The 26,719-nt window shown below is 34.9% G+C and overlaps 1 protein-coding gene across 1 annotated transcript in view; it reads left to right on the top strand.

Annotated features, from left to right (window-relative positions):
- The window catches only part of Cfap47 (cilia and flagella associated protein 47), a 410,015-nt gene that overhangs the window by 234,454 nt on the left and 148,842 nt on the right, over positions 1–26,719 (top strand). Inside the window, exons 43-45 of the mRNA XM_071606058.1 lie at positions 8,023–8,134; positions 9,507–9,733; positions 12,300–12,474. Coding sequence (XP_071462159.1) covers positions 8,023–8,134; positions 9,507–9,733; positions 12,300–12,474 — 514 coding nt within the window. The remainder of the gene's footprint in view (positions 1–8,022; positions 8,135–9,506; positions 9,734–12,299; positions 12,475–26,719) is intronic.

The raw sequence follows: 26,719 nt of genomic DNA on the forward strand, positions 1-26,719 counted from the left end.
TCCTTCTGGGTCTCTGTATGAATAGTAATAAGCTAAAACCACATGATTGGGGGAGAGTTGCTAGAGTCAAGGGTAACTTTCAGGTCTACTGTCAAGACATATCTGTGGGCATATGAACCTTCCTCCTGAGGCACTAGTGGGTATGATTCTTTCTGGACCCCTTGGCCCATTGTTTGGCCTGTAGGCTGAAGTCCAAACAAGGCTATATAACCTAGTCCTTTGAGGAACAGGGCTGTTTCCAGATTTAAACCTGGGAGTACAGATTCCAAGATGGCGGGCCAGAGGAAGGCTGCATCCCCTGTCGGTCCGTGACCCAGAGAATGTAAGAGGACCCCTATATAGCTGATTTCCACAGAAATCACCAGCGCTGTGACCCCTGTGCAGGGCTCAGAGTTTTAGCATTCAAGTAGGACTCCCAACCCCTAGCACCAGAAACCTAAAGCCCGTAGTTATAGCTCACTCATGCACGGCTCTCATGCGGCTTAGCAGAATCACCTCTCAGTACCTCTGCAGAACTCCAGACTGTGCTCTGCTCCCACGCAGGTCACTCGGCTATTACTTGCCCACAGCACAATGCCATCTCCCTCTTCCCCCCACCTCACCAGACACCCTGGCACTAGAAGCAGACTGACTCCATCTTGGATAACCTTTTTCACCATATTTGGTGGGGGCAGCTGTTAGCTCTCAGATCAGATCTCCATCTGGCCAGGTACCAGGTATCCAACTCCCCACCCCTCTCCAGCGGCGATTTTGGCACAGTGACCATTCAACACAAAAACAGCTCCCAATTGGGCAGGTGTGCAGTGTGCCCAGGGCACCACCCACCTGGTGTGAGCCTGGGTGTGAGAGGTCCTGTAGGTGGGAACTGCTAAGTGAGAGGGGATGGGACTAAAGTTTGGAGCGTAACAGAGAGACCAGGAGCTGGGAAATCTCCAGGCAAGAGAGGGAGACAATACTGGGTGCTCAATTCAGACAAGTTGTCCCCAAAAGAGACCCATGAGGTGCAGTCTTCCTGCAGAGACTGTCAGGAGGCACTCCTCACTTTCAAACATTCTACACTGGGATCAGTCTTCCCACCCTGGTTACCTACACCATCCTGAGGGTAGAGACACCAGCTTAAAACCGACAGCCACCTATTGGATGAGAAGAGAAACAGAAAAGAAATGGATCTCTAAAACTAGCAACAATCCTGGTTTCTTCTTTCAAGTATTTTTTTTTTTCTCTTTTACCTCTCTATCCTCTGTCCCTCACATCGCCAACATGTGAAACCAAGAACTTTGCATAAAATAGGACTTTGAAGACTGAGTCATCTGAATAATATAATATAGAGGTGTTGTACATGCCCTTTTTTTCTTTTCCTTTTTATTCTTTCATTTTTCTTTCCCCCTCCAAATTTTACTGTTTTAACATCTGTATTTTTCTAAATACATATGTGTGTTTATTTTATGTACTCTACTTTCTTTCCACGTACTTGTCTACCCTAAATCATTTCCTGTCTATTCTCTTGCTACTAAACCTCTTCATTAAAATTTCTCTTTCACACTTCCTAAGGTATATTAACTCTATACCCTCATGTATTTCCCCTTCAGCATATCGTCCTACGCCCCACTCCCAGTTCATTGTCCACCATCAGAAACTGTAAACCTTTTTACAAAACTACTGATTATATTTTAGATAATAATTGAATCCAACATCTCTGTACATTGAGACTAAACTGTAAATGTTTTAATATCAATAAATTGTTCATAGGGATATATTGTTGATAATGGGATCAGTTAATATTGTCCTTCCCCACAATGGAGGGATCTTGGAACTCTATAAGAGCACTACAGATCTATAGGGTAAAAAAAAAAATAACACCCCAGACTCACAGAGCTATAAAGGAAGACACACAAGCAACATGAAAAGATAAGGGAAGAAAATACCACAAAAAAATCAAGACACAGCATTATTAGAATCATTAGCAGCCACATCAGAAAAAAATGACAAGAGAAAAATTTCAGGATATACATGGTTAAAATGTTCTGTGACCTCAAGGAAGATATAAGAAAACAAATATAAGCAATGAAAGATCACTTTGACAAGGAGCTACATAAACAAATCCAAGAAGCAAAAGATCACATCAACAGGGAGATAGAGGTTCTAAAAAAAAAAAAGAAAGAAATCTTTGAAATGAAAGGAACAATAAACCAAATGAAAGCATCACCAACAGAGTTGACCACTTAGAAGATAGGACATCACTCAATGAAGATAAAATATATAATCTTGAAAAGAACATAGACCTCACAGCAATAATGGTAAGAAACCACGAGCAGAACATTTAAGAATTATGGGATATTATAAAGAAACCAAATTTAAGAGTTATTAGGATAAAGGAAGGCATAAAGGTCCAAACCAAATGAATGAAAATTCTATTCAATGAATTAATATCAGAAAACTTTCAAAACATGAAGAATGAATTGGAAATCCAAATTCAAGAAGCCTACAGGACGCCAAATGTACAAAATCACAAGAGATCCACACCAAGGCACATTATAATGAAAATACCCAACGTACAGAATAAGGAGAGAATTTTAAAAGCCATGAGAGAAAGGAATCAGATTACATATAGGGGAAAACCAATTAGGATTACAGCAGATTTTTCAACACAGATCCAGGAACAACATATATCAAGCTCTGAAAGAAAATGGGTGCCAACCAAGAATCTTGTATCCAGAAAAATTAAGCTACACTCTCAACATGGCCTTCTTAAATCTTGAGTTCCAGTGGGGATTCACAACCTCTTACCTGTATCTCAATGTTCCCATAGAAACTTTTCTTTGTGGATGGATGTAGAATTCTTGTTGTGGTGGTAGGATATGAACAGTCATCCTCCTGTTTCACCATCTTGCTGATGTCTAAAGATCAATCTTGATTACAGTTTGGATAATGCTCACACTTGAAGGGAAAAAAAAGTTTTCATTGACTGGAAGGAAAATTGGTGGCAATATTTAAAATAGAAATGGTTCTGAAAAATGTGATGATAGGGACTGGGGATGTAGATCAATGTTAGAGTTCTTGCTTAGTATGCATGAGGCCTAGGACTCAGTCCCCAGCAACACACAAAAATATGATATTAAAGGAAAGAGTGATTGTTTATTTCCTTGCCACAGTGATTTCTGAAGTCCATGTATAGCTCCCTGATGTTAGATGAAATGATATCTTATAATGTACCATGTATTTCTATCAAAAAATCCATTCATATTTTAGGTCATTTAAGTATATTTTTGCTTTCTCAAAATGTTTATGGAAGAATCTCTCAGGGATTTTATTAGAATTATGCTAAAATTTTATTAAGAACGTTAATTTTTTAGTATAGGCATACAAATCTTATTATCAGTCTTATTCTCATCCTCACTGTGTTTTAGCTCATCTCTCTGACTTAATTATTATAAATTGTTTTAAAAACATTGATTGCTCTTATTGGTCAGGTTCACATTGTAATTATGGCAAAGTCAAATAGTCACCTATAATGATTAATGGTCTTATGCAAGTGTATGTAGTTTAACATTTTAGAATTTTAGCTAAAGTCTCATGTGCCTGTTTGGCCATTGAAATAATGTAATAGTGCTCAATCAATTCAAACAACTAAATTAAAAATCCTGGAAAGATCTAGACCCAAGATAAGAGAATAGATAGAATTTAAGATGCATGAAAAAAAATCTGGAGGCTTTTTGTCTAGGTCAATGATATCTTTTCTTTTAAGGTTTATAGTTGTAGATGGACATACTACCTTTGTTTTACTTGTTTACTTTTATGTGGTGCTGAGGATTGAAACTGTTACCTCACATGTGCTAAGCAAGTTCAGTCCCACTGAGCTACAACCCCAGCCCTCATTTTATTTTCTTTTATAAGACTGAGTTTATTTGTATCTGAAGGGGCTCCATGACTTGTCCAAGGTTACCCAGCTAATTAGTGGAAAAGCTAGGATCAAAACTTTCTGACAATTCAGTGTTTGTTTTCCTCCTTTCCAGGTACTTAATAGCTGGTCTTCTTATAAAGTTCCATGTAACTGTAACTAGATAACAGAAGAGGAACAAAATATCTTCTATGAGGGTTTCTTAGAATTGTCAATGGGACTTGGCATCTTTCTGGGAAATAAATACAATTCCAATTAAGTATGCCAACTGAAAGATATGAAATTACAAGCAGGATGGAACTTGTTTAGATAACTATTAGAACAGCTCACAATGACAAGTGTCAGATAATTTTATTTCTCTTATCACAGCCTCTAGATTTGGAACATAGGGGAAATCTCCACTTTAAATCAGTTCTTATTGCATTCATGTTGCTTTCCTGGTCTAATTTTATTCCAAGAAAAATAATTACTCTACACTCTGGATTATAGCTTTTCTGAATAATATTCTGACACAGACAAGACAGACATAATTTTCAGTTACATCAGGTGATTATTTTTAAATAAAAAGAACATTGAAAATGAATGAGTTAGGTAAAATAATTTTTGAGAGCTCATAATATACTGTGTGTATTAGATGTAGAAATGAGGAATTGAATGAAACCAGTTAATATATTACTGTCTAATTAATGACTAGAAAGCTGTTTATAATTTATATTTGGAAAAAATACTCTGGCAAATTGAATTGACTATTATAGGTTTGTGCATACAATAGTAGTTTTCAAGAGGAAGACAGGTTTCATTCAGGCTCACATTAAAACAAACAGATAATTATGATAACTATTCACTGAGTTTAATTTCTCATAAGAACTATATTTTGAGTAAAATAACTTAATTTTAGATAAAAATAAGGATGTAAGAAAAACTAAAGTAGAAATAAACAAAATAATATTTTCTTTTTTTCAGTCTCTACTGCATTGACTGACATATTTGTCATCTACTTGAATTATTATTACAGATTTTACATTATTGATCAGGTTATGTTTATAATGAAACAAATACAAAAAGAAAGAGAAATTATAATTCAAATGGCAGGCTTGGATTTTTGTTTGCAAAGTTCATGGCTACATAACAAAAGTATTGTATGATATATATTATGTATAATTATATATATATATATATATATATATATATATATATATATATATATATATATTCATTACCAAAATATGTGAATTTAAATGCTAAACAATTTTAAAAATTCGGAGTTTTCCATATTCCTTTTCTCAACATGAATTTTAGATAATTGTGGATCTTAATTAATGAAATTTTGTGTAATACTATCATTTGAAATAGACCAACAAATTAATTGTAAATACAATCCCATCAGGGAGATAATAAAGTTATATTAAAATTGACCTGAAAATCAGAAATTGTTCATTCTTAATATTGTTTTCAGATTAAGTTTCAATCTTTTGCCATTTTACTTATTTATGATATTTATATTTTAGAATATATATTTCCATTACTTGATAAATTTACATAATTTGCATAGATATTGCCTGTTTAAAGATATCTTTAGAATGGTCTCTTTGTCGTGAAGATAATATTGTGTTAGGATTGTGGAACACTGCCAGGCACGCATGCCTGTAATCCCAGCAACTCATGAGGCTGAGGCACAAGTTTGAAGCCAGGCTCAGCAATTTAGAGAGGCCCAAAGCAACTCAGTAAGACCCTGTCTCAAAATAAAAAATAAAAAGGACTGCAAATGTGCCTTAGTGATTAAGTACCCTGGGTTCAGTCATTAGTACTGTGCCCCTCCCCCACAAAAAAGATCATGAAACACTTCAAACTAGTAAACTAGTTACCATCCTAGATTCAAAACTAGTTTTGGTTTGTTTTGATTTTCAGGTATGAATGCCTGTCACAAGCCAGTTCTAATACATGATTCTCCATTGTATCTAAATTTGCCAGCCTTTATTTTCATAGATCCTTGCAAGTCTTGGCCCCACCCTTGATCTTTTGTGTAAGGTCTTAATTTTCAGGACATCTTCAGGTGATTTATATGCACATAAAAGTTTATGAATTTCTGTTCTCAAAGAATGAATATATTGTTTAAATGCATTGTCTTAAGTGCCTGGTAAACACCAGGTTAAGGGCCATGTTTGTAATATGTGTGATTTCATGTAGTCCTCACCGCCTTTTATCATTCCACTTCCTACAATATAGAGATTTCTCAAAATGTTTTATTATGGAAAATACATATAGAAGAAGGAAAAGTAATTTTTTCTCTACCCTTCACAGTTCTTAACTAGGACAGACTCTTATAACGAAAGACAAGAAAAAACACAAAAGTTTATTAACATATATATTTCATATACATATATATATATATATATATATATATATATATATATATATATATATATGATAGATACACAGGGTATGAGAAAATCTCAAAGGGATGACTTAAAAATTTCAAATATATAATATCTTCAACAAAGAATGTAATTTTTTGTGTTTTAGAATTTAACCTTTATTTTATTTATTTTTATATGTTGCTGAGGCTCAAACCCTGTATCTCACCTGTGCTCGAAGAGCACTCTAGCACTGAGCTACAACCCCACCCCAAGAATGTAAATTTTTAGAGAGGTGACAAAACAAAGGAAAAGGAGTTTGAATCTGTAGGAGAGGCAAATTGTAGGAAGTCAAATAAACAGGAGTGTTTTGTAGATTAATCTAGTGTCATCTCCAGGCAGAAGAGGGTTTAAAATTATAAATACCTTTTGAAATTTATATCCTGCTTTTAGGCAAATGGGTGAGAGCTGAGAGTTTTTCTTTTATCTGCTGCTTTTCCATTGCCTTCAGGTCAAAATAATCCCTGAGCAAATGAATCATAATTTTGGGTGTCATATCCTGGTTTCTTACACATAGTACTATATAGATAAAACTACAATAAATCTCCCCTTTGCTTTCACTTATTTTCATAGTACCTAGCCAAACATGTTTTATTATTATAATGGAGTAAATCCCAATCACTACATCATTTTATTCATAAATAGTTCAATAAATGTATCTACAACACTCACTTTTTTGACATGGCCAACGATACCATTACAACTAAAATATTGTAAGTATTTTTCTTAATGCCACCAAATATCCACACAGTGTTAAATTCCTTGAATGTCTCATGGCTGTTTATGTTTTTTCTCCCATTCATTTTAAGTGTCTTTGTTTGAATCAAGATCTAAATCAAATTCATCTATTGTGATTGTTGGCAGGATATGTCTTTTAAGACTTCCTCTCTCCAAATATTTTTCAACTAAATTCTAAGCTTCTAAAATAAAGGTATTGTTCATCTTGTTTTCTAGAGGAGGAAACTGGAACTCAGAGATTTAGTAAACCTGCCTGAGGCCTAATAGCTCATAAGGACAGTGACAATTAAAATTAGGCATACCCACTTCTATTGATCTCTCACTGAATCATGTTGCTGCCCTCCCATTGTTCCCACTTTTGTTTTTTTAAAACATTTATTTTTTAGTTATAGGTGGACACAATACCTTTATTTTATTTTTTTATGTGGTGCTGAGGATTAAACCCCAGTGCCTCACGCATGCCAGGTAAGAGCTTTACCTCTGAGCCACAACTACAGCCCTCCAATTTTATTTTTGCTTTCTTTGTTTAACCCTTTGTATTTCTTGCCTAAATATTGGTTCTAAAATATTTAAGGCCCTCTTGTGCTCATTTTGAAAGGCGACACTTTAAAATATAGACTCTTAGGGACTCAGACACCTTGCAAAAATAATGCATCCCTTCCAATAATATGTTACAGAATGAAGGAAAAAATTTCTTGCTTGCTTATTTGACCACCCAAGGATATATGTGGATATTAAGATAATCTGGGACCTTCTTAATCAGGACCTCCTGTCTGACTGATGTAAAATTTCCCCCACCCTATGATAGGGCTCTATTTAAACTTTACCTTTGTCTACCCATTTAGAGCCTATGTTGCTTATGAAAACCCACATGAAAGTTCTTATAGTATACAGATTTTCCTTGTAACATAAAGATTCATCATGTTTTTAAGAGCTCTTAAAATTTAGTACTATTGTATGCTTGTGTTTTAGATTGGAGAATTAATATATATTGTGGAAGGAAAAGGATTGATCCCCTTGCCTTCCAATTTTCTTCCAATGAAGCTTTCAACTACCATTAACTATAGCAGTCCTCTAGAAGAAGGTATAGTATGCATGTTTCTGATTTTTTCATTTATAATATTGAAATGGGACTATTCATCCTTCAGTCATGTAAGCATCCTCTCATAGCAAGTTTCTTTGGTATGTAATTTGATCTTGAAAGGCTTCCTTTTAACTTTATTATGTTAGCATCCATGAAATAGAGCACCATTTACCAATTTAAAAGTATCAGTGATGATTTATCATGAGGAGGCCAGCATTTTGCCAGGGTAATGCTTCCTGCTCAGGAAGGGGATAAGCCACCTGAGAAAAATAAAGTCTGAAGTAATTAGTGAAGAAATAAGAGACAAGGTTAGATTTTGAAGTAGAGCGTCTGATAGATTCTTCCAGGCCTGGTAGGAGCTGGAACAGAACAGTTAAAAGTGGCTCAGATTCTTTATTTAAGGGAGAGCATCAAAGGAAGGGATAAGGTTTCAGGGGGTAGAGTCTTACTTCATGGTGTCTTATAGTCAACAGGTTGACTGGCATCTTGATAAGCCACACCCATCTCTGAGAGGCTGTGTTGCTATGCGGCTGCAGCAGGTCACCCCATCTCCAGAGCTGTGCAGGACCTTTGGCAGAGCTGGTGGGAGTTCACATGTATTTGGGCCATCTCATCAGCAGGAGTGCTGCTGTGAATTCCCAATACCAGAGTTTCCCACTCATTGGCTTCCATGCAAATCTGGTCTACACACAGTTCACAGATGTATCTCAACCGTGATTATTTTCAAAGGCTCTTTTTCAGTCTTCAGATAAATATTAGAATTTAACATACAAAATATTACTCAACAAACTCTCCATTTCTCAAATAATTTGGAAATCACTGTACTCTCAAAAATTCGTGTACTGTTATATAAGCTGGAATTCTACCTTACTCTGCAGCTCTTGATCATTAACTATGAAAAAATTAAGGACTTAGATGTAAGGTTGTTAATGAAATAAAATGACTTTTCTTGCCAGTCCTCAAGTGTGTGTGTGCATGTGTGCATGTGTGCGCGCGCGTGTGTGTGTTTGTGTTTGTGTGTAATATTTATTTTTGCTCTCCCTACCTACTTAATACCAATAAGAGCATGAAGGTTACCAAATTTTTGAGTATATTAATGTTTTTATGAAAGAATGATTTGACTAGACCTTTTTTTGATGAATATAATAAATTATCTTTAATTCTCAAATACTTTCTCTTGAAGCTCTAAATTATTCCTAATAGAAATGTGTTACCTATTATTTTTACTCTGTTTAATGAAGACCATAACTGTAGTTTCGTATAGTTTAATTTTTTTTTTTTTAATACGAAAGTCCATCACAAGTCCATCCTGGATAACAGTGTCAAAAGCACCAATGTTCATTGCATTAATTAATATTTTTTATTTCCTTAGATTATAATAGGGAAGATCCAGTTCTATATTTGAAATGTGAACTCCGTCAAATCCTAGATGTGGACCTTAAATTGCCACTGACTAATGAAGCCAAGGAAAAGGCTTTGGCTTTTGCAGCACAACAACAGATGTCAACTATTGAGTATGAGCGAAGGTTGATCACAGGCACTCTGGAGAGCAGTAGCGTCCGTGTGGCCATCGCCCTCCTGGGGCTGACTAAAATTGAGGTAGTTACTAACTCTTAAAATATGCCGAGCTGTTGCGTTTTTACACAGTAGCATTTTAAAGCTCATTAAGTAATATATTTTAATAAAACCATTGTAAGGTATCATTTTGTACATTGTAGTCTTTAATTCAAGTACTTGTCAATTCTGGCTGGATTTATTAGACTGCTTTGGAGAACTTTAAATAGCACCAGCATCTAGGCCCCACTCCAGAACAATTAAATACAAATTTCTGGAAGGGGATAAATGGAGACATGTTCTACAAGTTGCCAAGGATATTATGCTGCACATCCAAAGAGGATCATGTCTGATGTTAGTTTACCAGGCTGAGAATTACACTGCCAGCTCTGTAACCATGGCCTGGTTACCTAAATCTCCTCAAACCTCCATTTTTATATTTTTTAATATAGAGATGTTGGTAATTTATGAAAACTGAGGTGTATATGTGAAATACTTAGTATATTACCTGATATATAGTAAGTGTTCTCTTTATGAATACTGTTGTGATGATTATGATTATTATCACTATTGGTACTATTATTACAGACTCTATTCTTATAGCTTGAAATATGGTACAATCTATTTTTATGATTGAAATAAGGTTTAATCTGTTCTCAAGGGCAAGCCAAAGTGATTCTTCTAAATACAAACCTCCTCATGTTGCTCCTCTCTGACATTATAGCTCCTGTCAGATAGAAGCCAACATCCTCAGGATGGTCTATATGATCCTCCTGGTCAGTCTTGCCTTCTCTGATCTCAACTCCTCCAGTGGAGCACATTGACCCAGGGTCACTCCTTCAGCACAGGCCTCCTTGCTCCAAACTCATGAGGCATGCTCCCTGTAGCTTTTGAATTTCCTCTGTTACTTTTCCCTAGATATCAGAGAACAGCCTCCCTCTATTACTTCTGGTCTCTATTAAAATGAATGAGATTCTGCTTTAACAAATTATATACACTTATATATTTTTCATCCTTGTTGTTTAAGCTTTATGCCTACATTTACATATATTTAAATAGAATACTTGACATTGTATTGATGATTTATTTGTCAGAATGCCAGAATCAATGCAGGCTAACCACAGATTTCTAACAATTAATGATGATTTTTAAAGATGACCTATATTTTAAGGTCTGATAGGCTCAGAAGTATTAAAGACTGAGGCTTTGACATTCTCTTGACTAACCTATCTGTACTATGTTTTGAAGAATCTGATCATTTTCTTCAGCTTAAACCAAAATGTTTACTTCTATATAACAGTGAATTGAGGAAGACTTATTTAGTTATCAGTACATTATTAGAATAAATCTTTTTAAAGACTGACCATTTCCAACTTTCAGCCTATCATAGTGCTCTGTGTCTTTCTCCCTTTTTATCTATTTTTTATTTATTTATTTTTCATTATTAATTCTTCTGAAAGCCATTTATTTAAATAAAAAATGGTTTAGGGAAGTGGATTTTGACCATGACATCCCTTTCCATTTATATATATATATATATATATATATATATATATATATATATATATATAGAGAGAGAGAGAGAGAGAGAGAGAGAGAGAGAGAGTTCTTCTCCTTCCTTTCTTTCTCCCTAAAACCCAGTAAAGTTTTTATATTTATAATTGCATTTAATAAATTATTCTACATATTAGATTTGCTTTTATTTTTCCTCTTTCTCCTGTCAGATTATGAACTCCTAGAAATGTGAAGAACTTTTCTCATGTATTTTTGGCTATCCTTTGACATGTACAGCATGATATGTATCCTGTTGATTTTTAACTTAATTAAAAGTATCACTTGTAACCTACTTCACTTACATTGTGAGAGCTGGGTTTATCTTCACTCTTGTATTTTAAGAAAGAAAATACTGTGTCTAGAGAAGTATATGCATGAAAGTGAATTGAAGTAATCCACATTATATGAGTAAAAGTTGAAGGAACTAAAAATATCAAACCTATATATGAAGAATATTTGCATATCTGTAGAGAAGGTGGAGCTAAATATTTTCATATAATCACAAAATGATCATTAGTGAAAGAGGAGGACTGAGTCTCTACTGCTAATAAGAACTATATATGATGGATAGATGTGAAACAGCATAGTTTCTAACTCAAGGAGGGAAGTACTTTTTCATTGCTATTCACTTTTAGAATGGTTTCCTCCCCAGGCAAATAATTCCTCAACACTAAAAGCATTAGAGCAGGGCTGGGGTTGTGGCTCAGCAGTAGAGCATTCACCTAGCACGTGCAAGGCCCATTGGATCCTCAGCACCACATAAAAATAAATAAATAAATAAATAAATAACTATTACAACTAAAAAATAAATATTTTTTTTAAAAGCATTAGAGCAGGGGACCTTGACCATATCTCAGTAAAGGATAAGTACATTGGTTCTGTGAAATGTGTTAGTGCTGCCTTCCATCAATTACATAATAATATCTCTAAAGAAATAAAAATTCTGCCCTTTGCTTTGTTTTTCCCCAAATTTATTATCTAAATACATAATACTATTTTTTGTGTTTTGAAGGTAAAATTTAAGAGACTTAATTCCAACTTTCCCATTTATTTGCAGTCTCTTATGCTGTTTAATATGTCAAGGTTGAAGAAGCCTAAGTCCATTTTATATAGAACAGAACTGAGCCTTCCAGAACATTTTGATATCCCCAGGAAAATCTACATACCTCAGATTTCAGAAACTCAAGCTAAATTGACTCAGCCTAAAGGATTTAAAACTTCAGATACAACAGGTAATCAACAATATCTTGAGTGGATTATCTAGCACTGTTCCAGGAATATTAATAGCAAGAACATATGAAAAGTGAATCATGTGTCATTTATGTGTAATTTATATTTGATCCAAACCATGGTCTTTATTACTTAAGTATTTACTATTTGTTTCCAGGTGCCCTTTTATTCTGTTGTGGTGATCAAGAATGTATAAGCCAGATTTATTATCAATATTGATACATTGACATGATTCGTTGCAAGTGATAAGATGTAAAAAATGATACTAAATATGTTTAACTATTTAAAATTTCCTTTAATTTTAGTTTCTTTCAAGTTGCTAGATAATAATAAGAACATAATTTCTTACCAGGGCTAATACTAGAATAACTCTAGTATTATGGGTTCCAAGTTACATTTTTGCTAAAGTTGGTTGCATTACAGTTTTATTTGGGGTGGGGGTTCAGTAGGAGCATGTGGGAGGCCATAAGTTCAATTCTTAGCATTCAAAAAGACACATTTTATTTGTTACTCTGTGCATTTATGCTGACTGTAAAATATCTCTACGTCTGAAAGGGTGGTTATAAGTTGTAAATTATAAGATAATCTGTTCACTTTACCTTCCTAGGAGAACTGAGATCCCAAATGCAAACGCCAAGTAGCCAAGCAGGTAATGATAATTTAAGGGTTATGTTTGGTCTAAGGCAATAGGAATGATGAATTCTATGTTGACTAGAGTATAGATGCCTTGTCTAAACATTCAAATTCAAAAAATAAAAATAAAATCCTGAGTCAGCCACACAGCTGTAAGGGCAAATTTGTCTTCCCAATAGTTTGAAACCACTCATCATATGTTACATTTTTATCTTTAATAACTCCAACTTTTCAATGTGCTATTAGAATTTTAAATGAGTAACTTATTTTCATAACTTTTAAATCCCCTTTGAGAGAACTAGATAAATCTGAGACTATTTTAAAATACAACTAAAATTGTAAATCTAAGCCATTTATTTATTCAGCCACTAATTGAATGATACTATTGAACATTAATTCCCTTGGGAAAAATTATCAAAATTTTCAAGTTCTTCCCTTTGAAGGACTCATTGATAAGAAACTGTTGTGAGTAAATAACAAAAAATTAGGACTACAATATGGATTGCAGGTATGCATGCAAAAGAGAAAAAGCTTCAAGCAGTATGCTCAGGTATATAAGATGAGAGGAAGTATATACCTCCTACCATGTGAAATGATAAAAATTATCATTTGTTTTTGCTTGGATCCATCTGGAATGATTTCCATCTTTGTAATTTAAGAGTGGAGAGGATTGGGGGCACCTGTTGGTACAAATACTACAGACTCATTCTTTTAAATCAAGTTTTCATGTATTTCCTTGAATAAATGAAGGACCATTAACTATATTCCTTTAATATACAGAAACATCAAAAGTGTCCTTATTTAGATTTTATTTTTTATAATATCTCCACTTTGCTGGGAAGTGTGGCATGGGCATCTTCATGCTGTAATGTTGGAAGTGAAACTACTTCTTATTCTTTTTACCATATCTTTTATAACTGTGATGATTCTCTCAGAAACTATGGATAGAATTTTTGGTTATTTCTATAGAATGATATAGAACACACTTACGAATTCTTTTAGTCATAGTGATTTAATGGCTAAAATTTTGAGGATATTTTAATAACCATAGAAGATACATCAATAATATCAATACTTATGCAATTTAGTTTTTTCCCCCCTATTATAGTTCACTAGAGCCAGCATGCCATAATTTGACTGGAAATTCTTAAGTTTTCTCAATCTTTTATAATTCAGTTTGTACCTATTGAAATTTACCTGGAATTATTTATGAAGCCATTGTTATGGTTTGGATATGAGGTGTCCCCCAAAAGCTCATGTGTGAAGCAATGCAAGAAGATTCAGAGGAGAAATGATTGGGTTGTGAGAGTCTTAACCCAATTAGTGAATTAATCCCCTGATGTGATTAACCAAGTGGCTGGAGATGTGGCTGGAGGAGGTGGGCATTGGGAGGCATGGCTTCAGGGTATATATTTTGTATCTGGTGAGTGGAGTGTCTCTGCTTTCTGATCATCATGTGAGCTGCTTCCCCCTGCCACACTCTTCTGCCATGATATTCAGCCTTACCTGGAGCCCTGGGGAATGGAGCTGGCTGTCTATGGACTGAGACCTCTGAAATCATGAGCCCCCAAATAAACTTTTCCTCCTCTACAATTGTTCTGGTGGGATATTTTAGTCACTGCAGCAAAAAAGCTGACTAAAACAATCATAAATGTAGAAATCCTAATATATCAAGGTTATGAGGCCATTATGGACCCTCAGAAATTACCTTGTGCTATGTTTGAGAGTATGTGTGGACACGTACATTTAATATTTTGGGAGGCAAGCTCAAATATTATGAAATATTCAGTTTATAAAGCTTTTCTGTTCAAAACTAGAGAAAATCCTTTAGGACTCCATCTACTAATATCCTCTATCCCCTGTTGTATCCTCAGCAGTGATTCATAAAGCAGACTCTCATAGGGTCAGAGTTCCAATGAACATACTTTGAAAGCCTTTGATCTAGTTCAACCTCTATGTTTCAGAGAGATTAAATATCCAGAACATATATCTAAGATATTAGATGATGAGATATTTCATTCAACGAATATTTATTGAGAGTTTAATACGTACAGGTGATGTTCAGGAACCAGAGATAAAGAAGTGAACACAGTAAAGAAGGCTTTCGCCTTTTGAGAACTTTGATAAAAAAGGTATTTCCAATGTTCATCTTTGAGTCATATACTTTGGCATTTTCAGTATCAGTTTCTACTCTTCTGTGGTTTAGTCTCACTCCATCTATGTCATTAGCCAATGAATTTTATTGACAGTAAACCATAGAGAGAGAAATTTGATTAGTCATATGAGAATTCACCCAATTTTGACTTTGGGAATATTATTTCAATAAAAAGGCTTTGCTACTCTGGTTTTCAAGCCAAAATGGTATCTCATAAATTATCACCTTGACATCTTAGATGTCTATATTTATCAATTGTCTCCATAATTTTCAGTCACTAATTTCTACCTACATAATTTCTGATTAACAATTTTTATATGATATTCTTTCATTTTTTGTTGATTTTTTTCTTCTAACACTTGAAGGTTTTAGTATAAGTCACCCTCTATGTTTTATTTTTAGGAAAATAAAATTGTTTTGCAATTTTATTTCATAAGCACATTTATATTTTCATACATAGATTCAAAAGGCATCTATTGATTGATTAGCTTATTAAATTATTTTCACTTGACAGTCTTATAGGCTATGGGACAAATTGTTTCAGATAAAACAATTCTCATAACACCTTGTTATTATTATTATTATTTACAAAAAAAACTTCATATCTTTTTTCCTTTCCTTACTTTCAAATGAGTTTAGGAATTAACACTTAGATGTTTGCATTTTAGCTAGGACTGGCTAAACAAACTTCCAAGCAACCTTGAATAATCAACAGATTTAAAATAGGCAGAACATAGAGTTAAAAATCCTTACATGTCAAATCTAAACTACAGTTTAAGAATTATCTTAAATGTATTTATAAGAAAAATTTTAATGAGGCACACAGATCAAACAAACTAATAAACGAGGTGTGCAGAACTAAAAGTGAACACACCAGAAAAAAGCCATAAGATATTACCATGATCTCAATTTTGTTAAAAAGTGCCAGAGAAACTCCTCCCAGCAATAGGGATACAGCTTCAAGAAATCTCTTCAAAACAATTCCTCAGAATTCTGGGGAAAGTTTACCTTGATGTGTTTGAACTAAATTCTGCCCAAGCTATCTTTAGGATCTATTTTTGTAAGAGGCTTATCTGGTGGGCCAGAACAAGAATTGGTGCTCAGGAAATGTTTTGGGTCAATAATATGCTGCTTATGGGGATTTCTTGCCAGAGAGTCGCCAATGAACTGAACATCGCCTTTCATATGTCTCAAAAAACCCTAAACATTAAGGGGTGTGGGGCATCTCAGAATATAATGAGATTGATCACTCCCTTCTGTGTAACTCTGGGTTTAGCTGCTAGAGGTCCCCAAACCCAGTTCTTCTGAGGTGGTTCCCTCTAAAATCACCTCACATCATGGGTGTGTTACCATGTAAGCTCTGTCAAGACTTTTTATTCACCTAGAGGTGCCCAGATTGAGCCAGAGGGAGCATTCGTCTGTTTTCTCTGTACGCCAAAAGATCTTCATATAGAAAAATTTCAAATGGATAATGCCACAGCCACCAAATATCTTAGTCTATCAAGTCAATTATCACAAACACAAACTAATAAAACAGAGACTAACAAACACACTAATAAGCAAAAGGATACATAAAACAATGAACAATTACATTAAACCAGAGTGTATTTTCATACCATACCAGACCAGTCCAGGTGACTGAACTATTCCATGACTCCCCAAAAGATTATTTCACCCTGTTTGTAGAACTAATTTTCTGTGTTAGCTAGCTTTTTGTTGCTAATAAAATACTTAAGAAAATCAGCTTCGAGGAGGAAACATTTATTTTGTCTCACAGTTTCAGAGGTTTCAATCCATGTCCACTTGGCTCTGTTGTTTCTGGACCTGTGATGAGATAGTATATCCTGGTGAAATGGCATGGCAGAACAAATCTTCTCACATAATGGTGGTAGCCAGGAGGGAGGGGGAGAGGGAATGCGGGGGAGTGAGAGAGGGAGGGATAGGGGGAGAAGGAAAGAAAGGAAGAGACTAAGGACTAGATACTAGATAATCCCTTCCAGGGCATGGTCCCTGTGACCTACTACCTCCAACTAGGACCCGCCTCTTACAGTTTCCACCATATCTCAATAGTCCATACAATTATGAATCTGTCAATGGATTAATCCACTGATGAGGTTAGAGACCTCATAATCCAAGAAATTCTCAAAAGTCTCACTTCAAAACATTGCTGCATTAGGGACTAAGCCTTCAGCACATGAGTCTTTTCGAACATTCCGTATCTAACCTATAACAACACCCCAAACTCAAAACCAAGCTGGCATAGTAGCACACACCTGTAATCCCAGTTACATGGGAGGCTAAGGCAAGAGGATTGCAAGTTCAAAGCCTGCCTCAGTGAGGCCTTAATCAACTTACTGAGACTGTCTCAAAAAAAAAAAAAAAGTAAAGGGGCTGGGAATGTGGCTCAGTGGTTAAGTGCCCCTGAGTTCAATCCCTGCTACTAAAAAAAAAAAAAAAAAAAAGTCAAAACCAGAGTTGTAGTTTATGCCCCTAAACCAGAAAGGCAGTTCAAAGAACAGTTGTCCTAGTAGGATTACCCACTCAGAAATGTCGTCTTTCCAGATAAGTTTCTTTCTTTCTTTCTTTCTTTTTTTTTTGGTACTGGGATTGAACTTAGGGGCACTTGATCACTGAGCCACATCCCCAGCCCTATTTTGTACTTTATTTAGAGACAGGGTCTCACTGAATTGTTTAGTGCCTTGCCTTTGCTGAGGCTGGCTTTGAACTCGCGATCCTCCTGCCTCAGCCTCCCAAACTGCTGGGATTACAAGCATGTGCCACCACAACTGGCTCCCAGATAAGTTTGTTTTATTTTTGCAAAAGTGAAGTTGATGTTGAGGGCTGACAGTGGCACAGTGGGAAAACAGATTCAGGAAGCTGATGCTTCCAGATTGGTATCAGTCCAGCTGGCCACTGCAGGTCATAGCCACACTATTAAGGGACCACAGAGTCTAGGACAGGCAGTTAAAGGACTCAGAGTCCTAGCTGAGTTTCCAGAAATTGACATTGAGCAAGGAATTACTGACCTATGCACAGAGAAGCCAATACTTGGTACCAGATTTTTGCAAAATGATTAGACTTTATTGCACAGTCCACCAGCAAAGAGGTCAGGAGCTAAAAAGAAGCTTGAATCTGTCTTCCCAATCAGTTGGTAGGAGGAAAATTTATAAGAGGAAAGAAGGGGCCATAATCCTAGCCATGCAGGAGGCGGAGGCAGGAGAATTGTGAGTTGATAATTGCCAGCCTCAGCAATTTAGCAAGGCCCTAAGCAATTTAGCAAGACCCTGTCTCAAAATAAAAAAAATAAATAAATAAAAAAGTCTAGGGATGTGGCTCATTGGTTAAGCCACCCCTGGGTTCAATCTCTGGTATTTAAAAAAAATAAATAGGAAAAAGAAGAAAGAAAAGAGTTGTTTTTTTAAATTGGATGGTTAAAGGGGGATGATTTAATGTCCTTTTACACAGGTGTAAATGGTCATCTTGCCTACTCCCACATTTCATGATTCTTTCCAAGGGGAGTTATCATGTTCTATTGGGGGTTATTTTAAGCTTGTACCATCAGAAGGTCATGGACATAATCAGGCTGCACATGTCAGTTCTTACAAAGCAGGTTCCAAACTATCCTTGAGAGGATCTGGAGGCTTTTCCTGAAAAACAATTTGAGCACTTTGCTATTTTGGGTATTTCCAGGTCTTACCCAATTTCAAAGTCTTCTGAGTAAGCACCTAAGACTACTGAATAATTAAAGTAAAACTACTAATTTTTTGTCTATTGCTATTCCATTATTCTATGCTATATAAAATAATAAGTCACAGTGCCATTTATTCTTAAGTTAATAAATTAGTTCAATTTAAGTCCCCTGGAAATGAAGCTTGAAGCAAGAATTAGGTCATGATGTTTTACTTGGATGGTGAAAACCCAGGGCACTGAGAGTAGAAAAATAAGAGAAACAGGAAGGGAAAAACAGAAAATACAAAATGCTTGATACATGAGCTGTTACCATTATGTCCATTACTTACTTCCATGATTATATACAACAAGTCTCTCAGGATGCATCCCTAGAAAAGCCATATGAAAAGTGCTCCTGAGCAATCAATATGAGAAAGGGAGGAAAAAGATTTTATCAACATTTTTATGTCCTGTCTTCTATTCCTTTTGCCACGTTTTACTCCATGAGGAGTTAATAAATTGCTCTAGCCTTCAAGGTGGCACTTCCTGGCCCATGGAGTGTCAAGTTCCATGACTTACCATGGTAGAAGGAATCTGAAACTACATATGGGGCTGATTTTTCTGACTGTAAAGTGGCAGCCAAGGCTTGTTTTTGTAACTTCTGATGCAAGATATAGGTCATCTCCAGGTAGGGGAATATGGAAATAGGACAAGTGATTGAGGCTGCTAGAATCAAGGGGATCTGAAAAAACACATAAAATGTATCCTGTCCATGCAAAATAATGACTATGCTTTAATGGAAAATAAGAGAATAATATTCTGAGTGAAATATGAGTGATTTAGGCCTGGAAACACAAATTGAACTTGCTTTGAAAGAGTGTTCTAGAAGGTTTTACATGAACTTTGTAGCCACAGACCAAAGATGTTGTGAATCAATACATTACACAAATACATTGGTAAGTGGGCAACACAACAAGATGGAGCAATCTTTTCTATAGGTTTCAAATGTTATAACATTCTTAGCTTTAGGATTGGTGGAGGCTAGAGTTGGTTATGCTTAGTGATACATTCCAAGAGTTTTACAGATACAGAGGTTGAAAGCAAATGCCTATTAAAGGGAGTTAGACAGCCCAAGGTAATTTTGACTCCTGACCTAAAACATTCCATCTCTCCACAATCACAATGTTCTAGTCAGCCCAGTTCATTCTATAGCATCTTTAATATAGATGAGGCTGCTTTAGAGAACTTCAGTTCACAGCCCTTTACAGTAATATTTTCTTATTGTTAATATTTTAAAGAAGTCCACTAGGTACACTTTCAGTAGCATTGAATATAGAAAATTTCCAATTTCTTTCCCTTCCTGCTGCCATCCCTATTGAGAAGTTCCATCCCAATCCCCAAGTCAATTTTCATCTCAGGAGTGGAATCTGAAGCCTGATATGTGCTTAGTACCAGCTTTGTGTCATACTTGAGGGTCGTGCATACCAATCTGATGCTAGGTCTTATAGCCCTGGCTCCCCTTTTACATGACTTCATCCTTATAATGCATCACTCTCTGTCTTATTTCTCGGCATCCTGGAATAAGTTTCTACTTTATTTCTTAAATCCTGGTTTGTTCCTGCCAGGCTCCTTCTCAGATTTTGGTTTATTATTCCTGCCAAACCTAGACCCCCTCAAACTCAATTTGAAATCCTAGGTCTTTCTTAACTATGAAACTGGCTTGATATCAGCTGTATCTATTTTCTCTTTTCTCTGTGCCACTTGCCTGATTATATGCTTACTTCCTACTTTTGATTATCCCAGTGATAACTGAAAGTTTCTCTCTTGGTTGCCTTCCCATATCGGAGAAAGGACAAAAGGAAATTTTCCCTTTGCCCTCTCCAGGTTCATTGGAATAAATTGATAAATATTATGAAGAAGAAAAGGCATACAAATTTATTAGCATGCAAATAGGGAAAAAAATCACAGGAGTATGATTACCCACTCCCTTAATATTGTTCACAAATTTCTATATCCCTTTTCTATTGGGGAAGAGAAGAATGGGGAATGAATAGTCCCAAAGACAGAGATGAGCTTGTAAAAGATTATTTTTAGAATTTGAATGAGCCTAAGAGATAGATATTACCTTATATTAGAAGTCCATCCAGCTGCAGGTGTGGTTATATTTGTCTTCTTTTCTGAGTCAGAAAACGGGATTTCAGTGTGGGATGGAAGGAAATTGTGTTCCCTTAATGCAAATGAGAATTCCAGAGAAAGCTCTTCCCTGCTTTTGGAATGAGAGGAGCAAAAGTGCTTTTAAGGCCTTTTAATTTTCTTTAGTTCGAGTTGCTCAACATGCTAAAAAAGCATCCTATTCTGGTAGTATTATTCTTTGAGCCCCAACATCTGTCCTCTCACGTTCAGAGTCTATAGCTTATTCAGTTGCCAGTCTACATCATGTTCTAACATTTGGATTTTCTACCCACTCCAGGCTGTTACTTCATACCATGCCATCAGTAAGACAATATTGTGTCTTGTATTATTAAAATAATACATCTTAAGACAAATAATTTAATATAACCATTTAAACATGATTTTTTTTTTTTTTTTTTTTTGGTACTAGGGATTGAACTCAGGGGCACTTGCCCACTGAGCCACATCCCCAGCCCTATTTTGTATTTTATTTACAGACAGGGTCTCTCTGAGTTGCTTAGTGCCTCACTGTTGCTAAGGTGGGTTTTGAACTTGCAATCCTGCCTCAGCCTCCTGAGCCTCTGGGATTACAGGCGTGCTATAATTGTTATTTCTAAGACTGAATATATTCTTTGTCATTTTAGTTTTAATATAAGATATTTTCAGTCTGATAAATAACTCATTTTAACTTTTTTTTTTTCATTTTTAATCTCTGGACACAGAGCCCACAAGTAAAAGAAATGTGAACTTTAAAATAGTTTTTCTTTCTATTAGGTCTTCAACAGTGAACATATGCTCTGCAATAATACATTTAGAGAAGCATTTAATCAGAAATTTTATAAGCCTTTTCCCCTAGTTTAAGTCCTAGAGAACATACTGTTTATTGGCTTGCTCACAGCTCATTCAAACTAATTTGCACACTTAGTAAATCAATCAGCAAGAACTTACAAACCAACTCTGTTCAAAAAAGAGTTGATTTTTAATACAAGACAATTAGAGAAAGTTTATGGTATTCAGAAATGAAAATGCAAAGCACAAAGTTAATTTGCTGTCAGCAATCCCTTGCTTCTATCCCCATGGAGGGGTTAATTAGAAAGTGAAATCTTATTTCAGTTCTTTTCTTTTGGAAATGTTGTCTTCTTAGAAAATTATATATGAAAAAAAACCCACAACTTTTTAACTAAATGCTGGCATGCTAGCACTCCTTGATAGGCTCTCTCTTAATTTTCCATTAAATGATCCATGAAGACATTCAGAAATTCAAATATTAAACAGAAATGGAAAGGAAAGATAGCAACCAGCTATTTATATGAATCCTATGAGGAATTCCCCCTAATTACTAAGCTGATGTGGCCAGATTGAAAAACACATTTAATGGCCTCTGTCGACTCAAGCCCAATTAAAACATAATTTAGGTATAAAGAGGAAACAGTCTACCCCATGATCATCTTTTTCCTCAAAAATGTATTATTTGCACCTACTAGAAAGTCAGGAATCTGCCTCCTCATTGCATACCTCCTAGCACATAGTAGGTGTTTAAAATGATTTTTTTTTCCTAATGAATGAATGTGGAATGAGTCTTGCTTTGTGTATTACTGTGGCACTCTATTGACGTTTCTCTTTTGCATTCCTCCTGAGGAAACAAACCCCCCTGTACTCAATAAGTACAACCATTAGGGGGAAAATGTAGAGGAACATTATCCTATCAAGGCTGTACAGTCTCTGACATGTAGACCTGGTAATGATGGTGGTGGCAGAGATACGAAGCATTCAAGTGAGTTATGGCGCATGTTTTTGGTAGAAATAAAGTTGTCAATTAACCAGAAGATAAAGAGATTTTCCATGGTGGAAATTTTCCTCTGAATTATTAGAAAATTGCAATTGGATATATCTGATCTACATTTAATAGATGGATACTTATTTGATGGAGGAAATTGGTCCAAGGGATGTACATTCAACTATCTCCACATTTATGTCTAAGATATTACTGGAAAATGAAAGGAGAATAAGACATGTAGGAGTGAGCATTTAGGAACGACAAATTTCTATTTCTAGGAGCAAAAGAGAAAAGAAATGGCAGAAATATTTTTAGGATGTCAGAAGACAATAGAGTGACACCTAAATTCATACAGATAAGGTTGTATAGTGAGATAATAGAATAGCAAAGACAAGAGAAATTCTGAGAAGTAATAGGAGGAAAAGAACAGACCATTTTGCAAAGGAACAAAAATTATGCTGCAGCCAGAATTACCAACAGTAACATTAGAAACCAAAAGATTGTATATCTATGGTGCTGATGCAAATGAACTGTCAGTATAGCATTTTATATTCTAGTAAAATATCATTCAAGAGTCAGGATGAAACCTAACCATTGCAACCTAACAAAGAAATTGAGACAACTTAAAACTCTAAGTAATTTGCTAGCAACAAATTTAAGATCTACTTATAGTTAAATTAAATTTAATTCAGAGTAGTTTAGAATCTAAGCACATTAGTTAATAAAATAATCAGTAAATGTGGATAAATCCCATGAGCACTGACTATAGAATGAATAATTCAGTTGTTATAAAAACGAACTAAACTCAATTACTAGACAACTATATAAGGAAGGATTTATTGTCATTATAGACATGTAAGGTTCTTAGATTTGAGGGAACCAGGGTTGAACTATTTTAAAATATTTTTAAATGAAGTATGAATATTGAAATTTGGGATAACCCAAAACTATGAGATAGAATGCATAATTTTTAAGCCTGTGGTGGCATAAAAGGAAATAAAGAAAACTTGATGAATCTAATAAAAACATGGGGGGCTGGGGTTGTGGCTCAGTGGTAGAGTTCTTGCCTAGCATATGTAAGGCACTGAGTTTGATTCTCAGCACCATATATAAATAAATACATGAAATAAAAGTCCATCAACAACTAATTTTTTTTTTTTTTAAATATGGGAACACCGATGAAGTAGGGAGAGGATGTGGTAAAGAGAGACACAGAATAAGATGCTATAATAAACATGTATTGTCACTTCACAAGAGGTTCCATTTGCTTGCTTACTGCATGATGGAAGCCAATTAGTCCAAAGGCAAGGCAGTGGCAGGGAAAGAACTTTATGATTAGCAATCTGATCATAAATTGGCCAGACTATATCTTAAGGATCATCTTAGCTAACAACTCCAATCAAAGAGCTTATATAGGAAAATTAAGGAAGTATACTTTTAGCCACAAATAGGTGGATACTATAGTAATCATTAATCCAGTAGTGGTCCATATCTTTCATGCACATTCTAATGATGTCTTAAAGTCACCAGATGTTCGTTCTGGGTTCTGTAAATCTAAAGAAAGATTACAGATTACAACATCTCATCACCAATGTTTCTCCTGTTCCTTTGTCCACCAATTGTAGCTGACTGTAACAATTAATACTTTCATTTATATGTGACTTTCCTTTAGAATTTAGGATATGGGGAAAAGATTTAAAAAAAAGGAAAAAAGACACTTTGCAAAGGACAAGTTAACCCATTAGGCAACTTCAATATCATTAATCACAATAAATATAGACAGACTAAACTATAAAAGTTTATATTTTCACAATGGAAAATAGAGCTTTATACAATTCATTACATTACCTGGTAAAACATCCAGAAATTTATGTCAGGTATTTATTAATCAAAATATAGCTGGAATTGATACATTAATATTAGAATAAACACACATTTAGGCAAATAAATGCATTACTTAATTAAAAAGGGAAAATCCAACCTAGAAAACAGTTAGGAACTTATTTCCATCTAATCACATATACTCAAAATATATAAAATAAAGCAGCAAATATAAAAGAGGAAATGAAGAAATTCTCAATGGCAGTGGGAGAACTTATTATACCTATTTCAATAATTGATAGATCAAGCAGACAGAAAATTAGTGAAGCCCTACTAGATTTGAACAACAAATTTAATAAGATTAGGCTTTTCTATATTTATTAAGCCTTACTTGGCTATACTGGAAATAACTGACAATCCTTACCATTTATGTACTACAACATTTTGACATTTCTCTGTGGCCTTTTTTTCTTAAGCTTTAGGAAACCTGGGAGAATATGTAGTTGTAATTTTCAGCAAAGTCAAACAGGGAACTGCATACCAGTTTTCCCTGCTTATGTACACTTAACAAACTTTATGGGGAGGCATTTCCAGTATTCTTGCAATTGGGGATTTGTCAGTTAAAAAGTGTCACATTCGGGTTGGGGATATAGCTCAGTTGGTAGACTGCTTACCTCTCATGCACAAGGAATTGGGTTCAATCCCCAGAACCATAAAAAGAAAAAAAAAGTGTCACATTTGCCAGATGTGGTGGCACATGCCTGTAATCCCAGCGGCTTGGGGGACAGAAGGATTGAGTTCAAAGCCAGCCTCAATAACTTAATGAGGCCCTATGCAACTCAGTGAGACCTCACCTTATCTCTAAATAAAATAGACAAAAGAGCTGGGGGTGTGGCTCAGTGATTAAGTGCCCCTGGGTTTAATCCCTGGCATCAAAAAAAAAAAAAAAAAAGTGTCACATTTATGCCATTCTCTTTACATCACAAACATAAATACTTAGTTTTCCTTCTTGGATTCTCTCATTTAATTTTATCATCCTTTTTTATTATCTCTCTCCCCATCTCTGTCTTTTCACCCCTAACTATTAGTTTAGATTTTTTTTCTGGTGATAGAAAAGGAAAATATATATATTTTATATGTCTATATAATATACATGTAGTATTTTTTATGTGGTGCTGGGGATTGAACCTAGGGCCTTACTCATGGTAGGCAAGGAATCTATTACTGAACTATACCCCCAGACAAAGTTGACTAACATTTCAAAAATTAAATTAGTTGATAATTAGTATAGGTTTTTATCATTTTAAATTATTGTTATTTTATTCACAAAATGGCTTTTCCTCAGTGGATGATATTAAACTACATTTATATTAATGAAATTTTTTTAGAAAATAAATCAAGCATACTGTAAAATTTTTAGTTGTTGGATCCTTTTATTTTCACATGGAGTCTATGATCATATTTCATGCTTTTATTATTAAATGAGGAAACTCAGTAATGAGCAGTTGTTAACATATTATTTGCTTCACTAGAGTATTTGTGAGACAGATTATCATGTGCCTTTAATAATATAATAAAGTAATAAAATAGGGAAAATTGTAATGAATGTAGTTTATATATATATATATATATATATATATATATATATATATATAAAAGAAAAAACTTTTCAAACTTTTCAGTTGTAGGTCAACCAAAAAAATCCCTGAAAATATAATCATTCATATATTTATTTAAATTAATATTTTAAAATTTTATTTATATAAGTTAACATATGATAAATATAACTACTGTGTGTATGTATGTGTGGGTGTGTGTGTAGGCGTGTGTGTGTGTGGGGGGGGTGTTATACTAGGGAATGAACCCAGCTACACTCTACTACTGAGCTACATTCCCAGCCCTTTTTATATTTTAATTTGGGATAGGGTCTCACCAAATTTCCCAGGCTGGCCTCAAACCTGGCAGTCCTCTTGCATCAGCCTCCCCAGTCACTGGGATTATAGGTGTACATTATCCTGCC

Source organism: Marmota flaviventris, chromosome X, assembly GCF_047511675.1.
Source record: "Marmota flaviventris isolate mMarFla1 chromosome X, mMarFla1.hap1, whole genome shotgun sequence".
Taxonomy (NCBI): domain Eukaryota; kingdom Metazoa; phylum Chordata; class Mammalia; order Rodentia; family Sciuridae; genus Marmota; species Marmota flaviventris.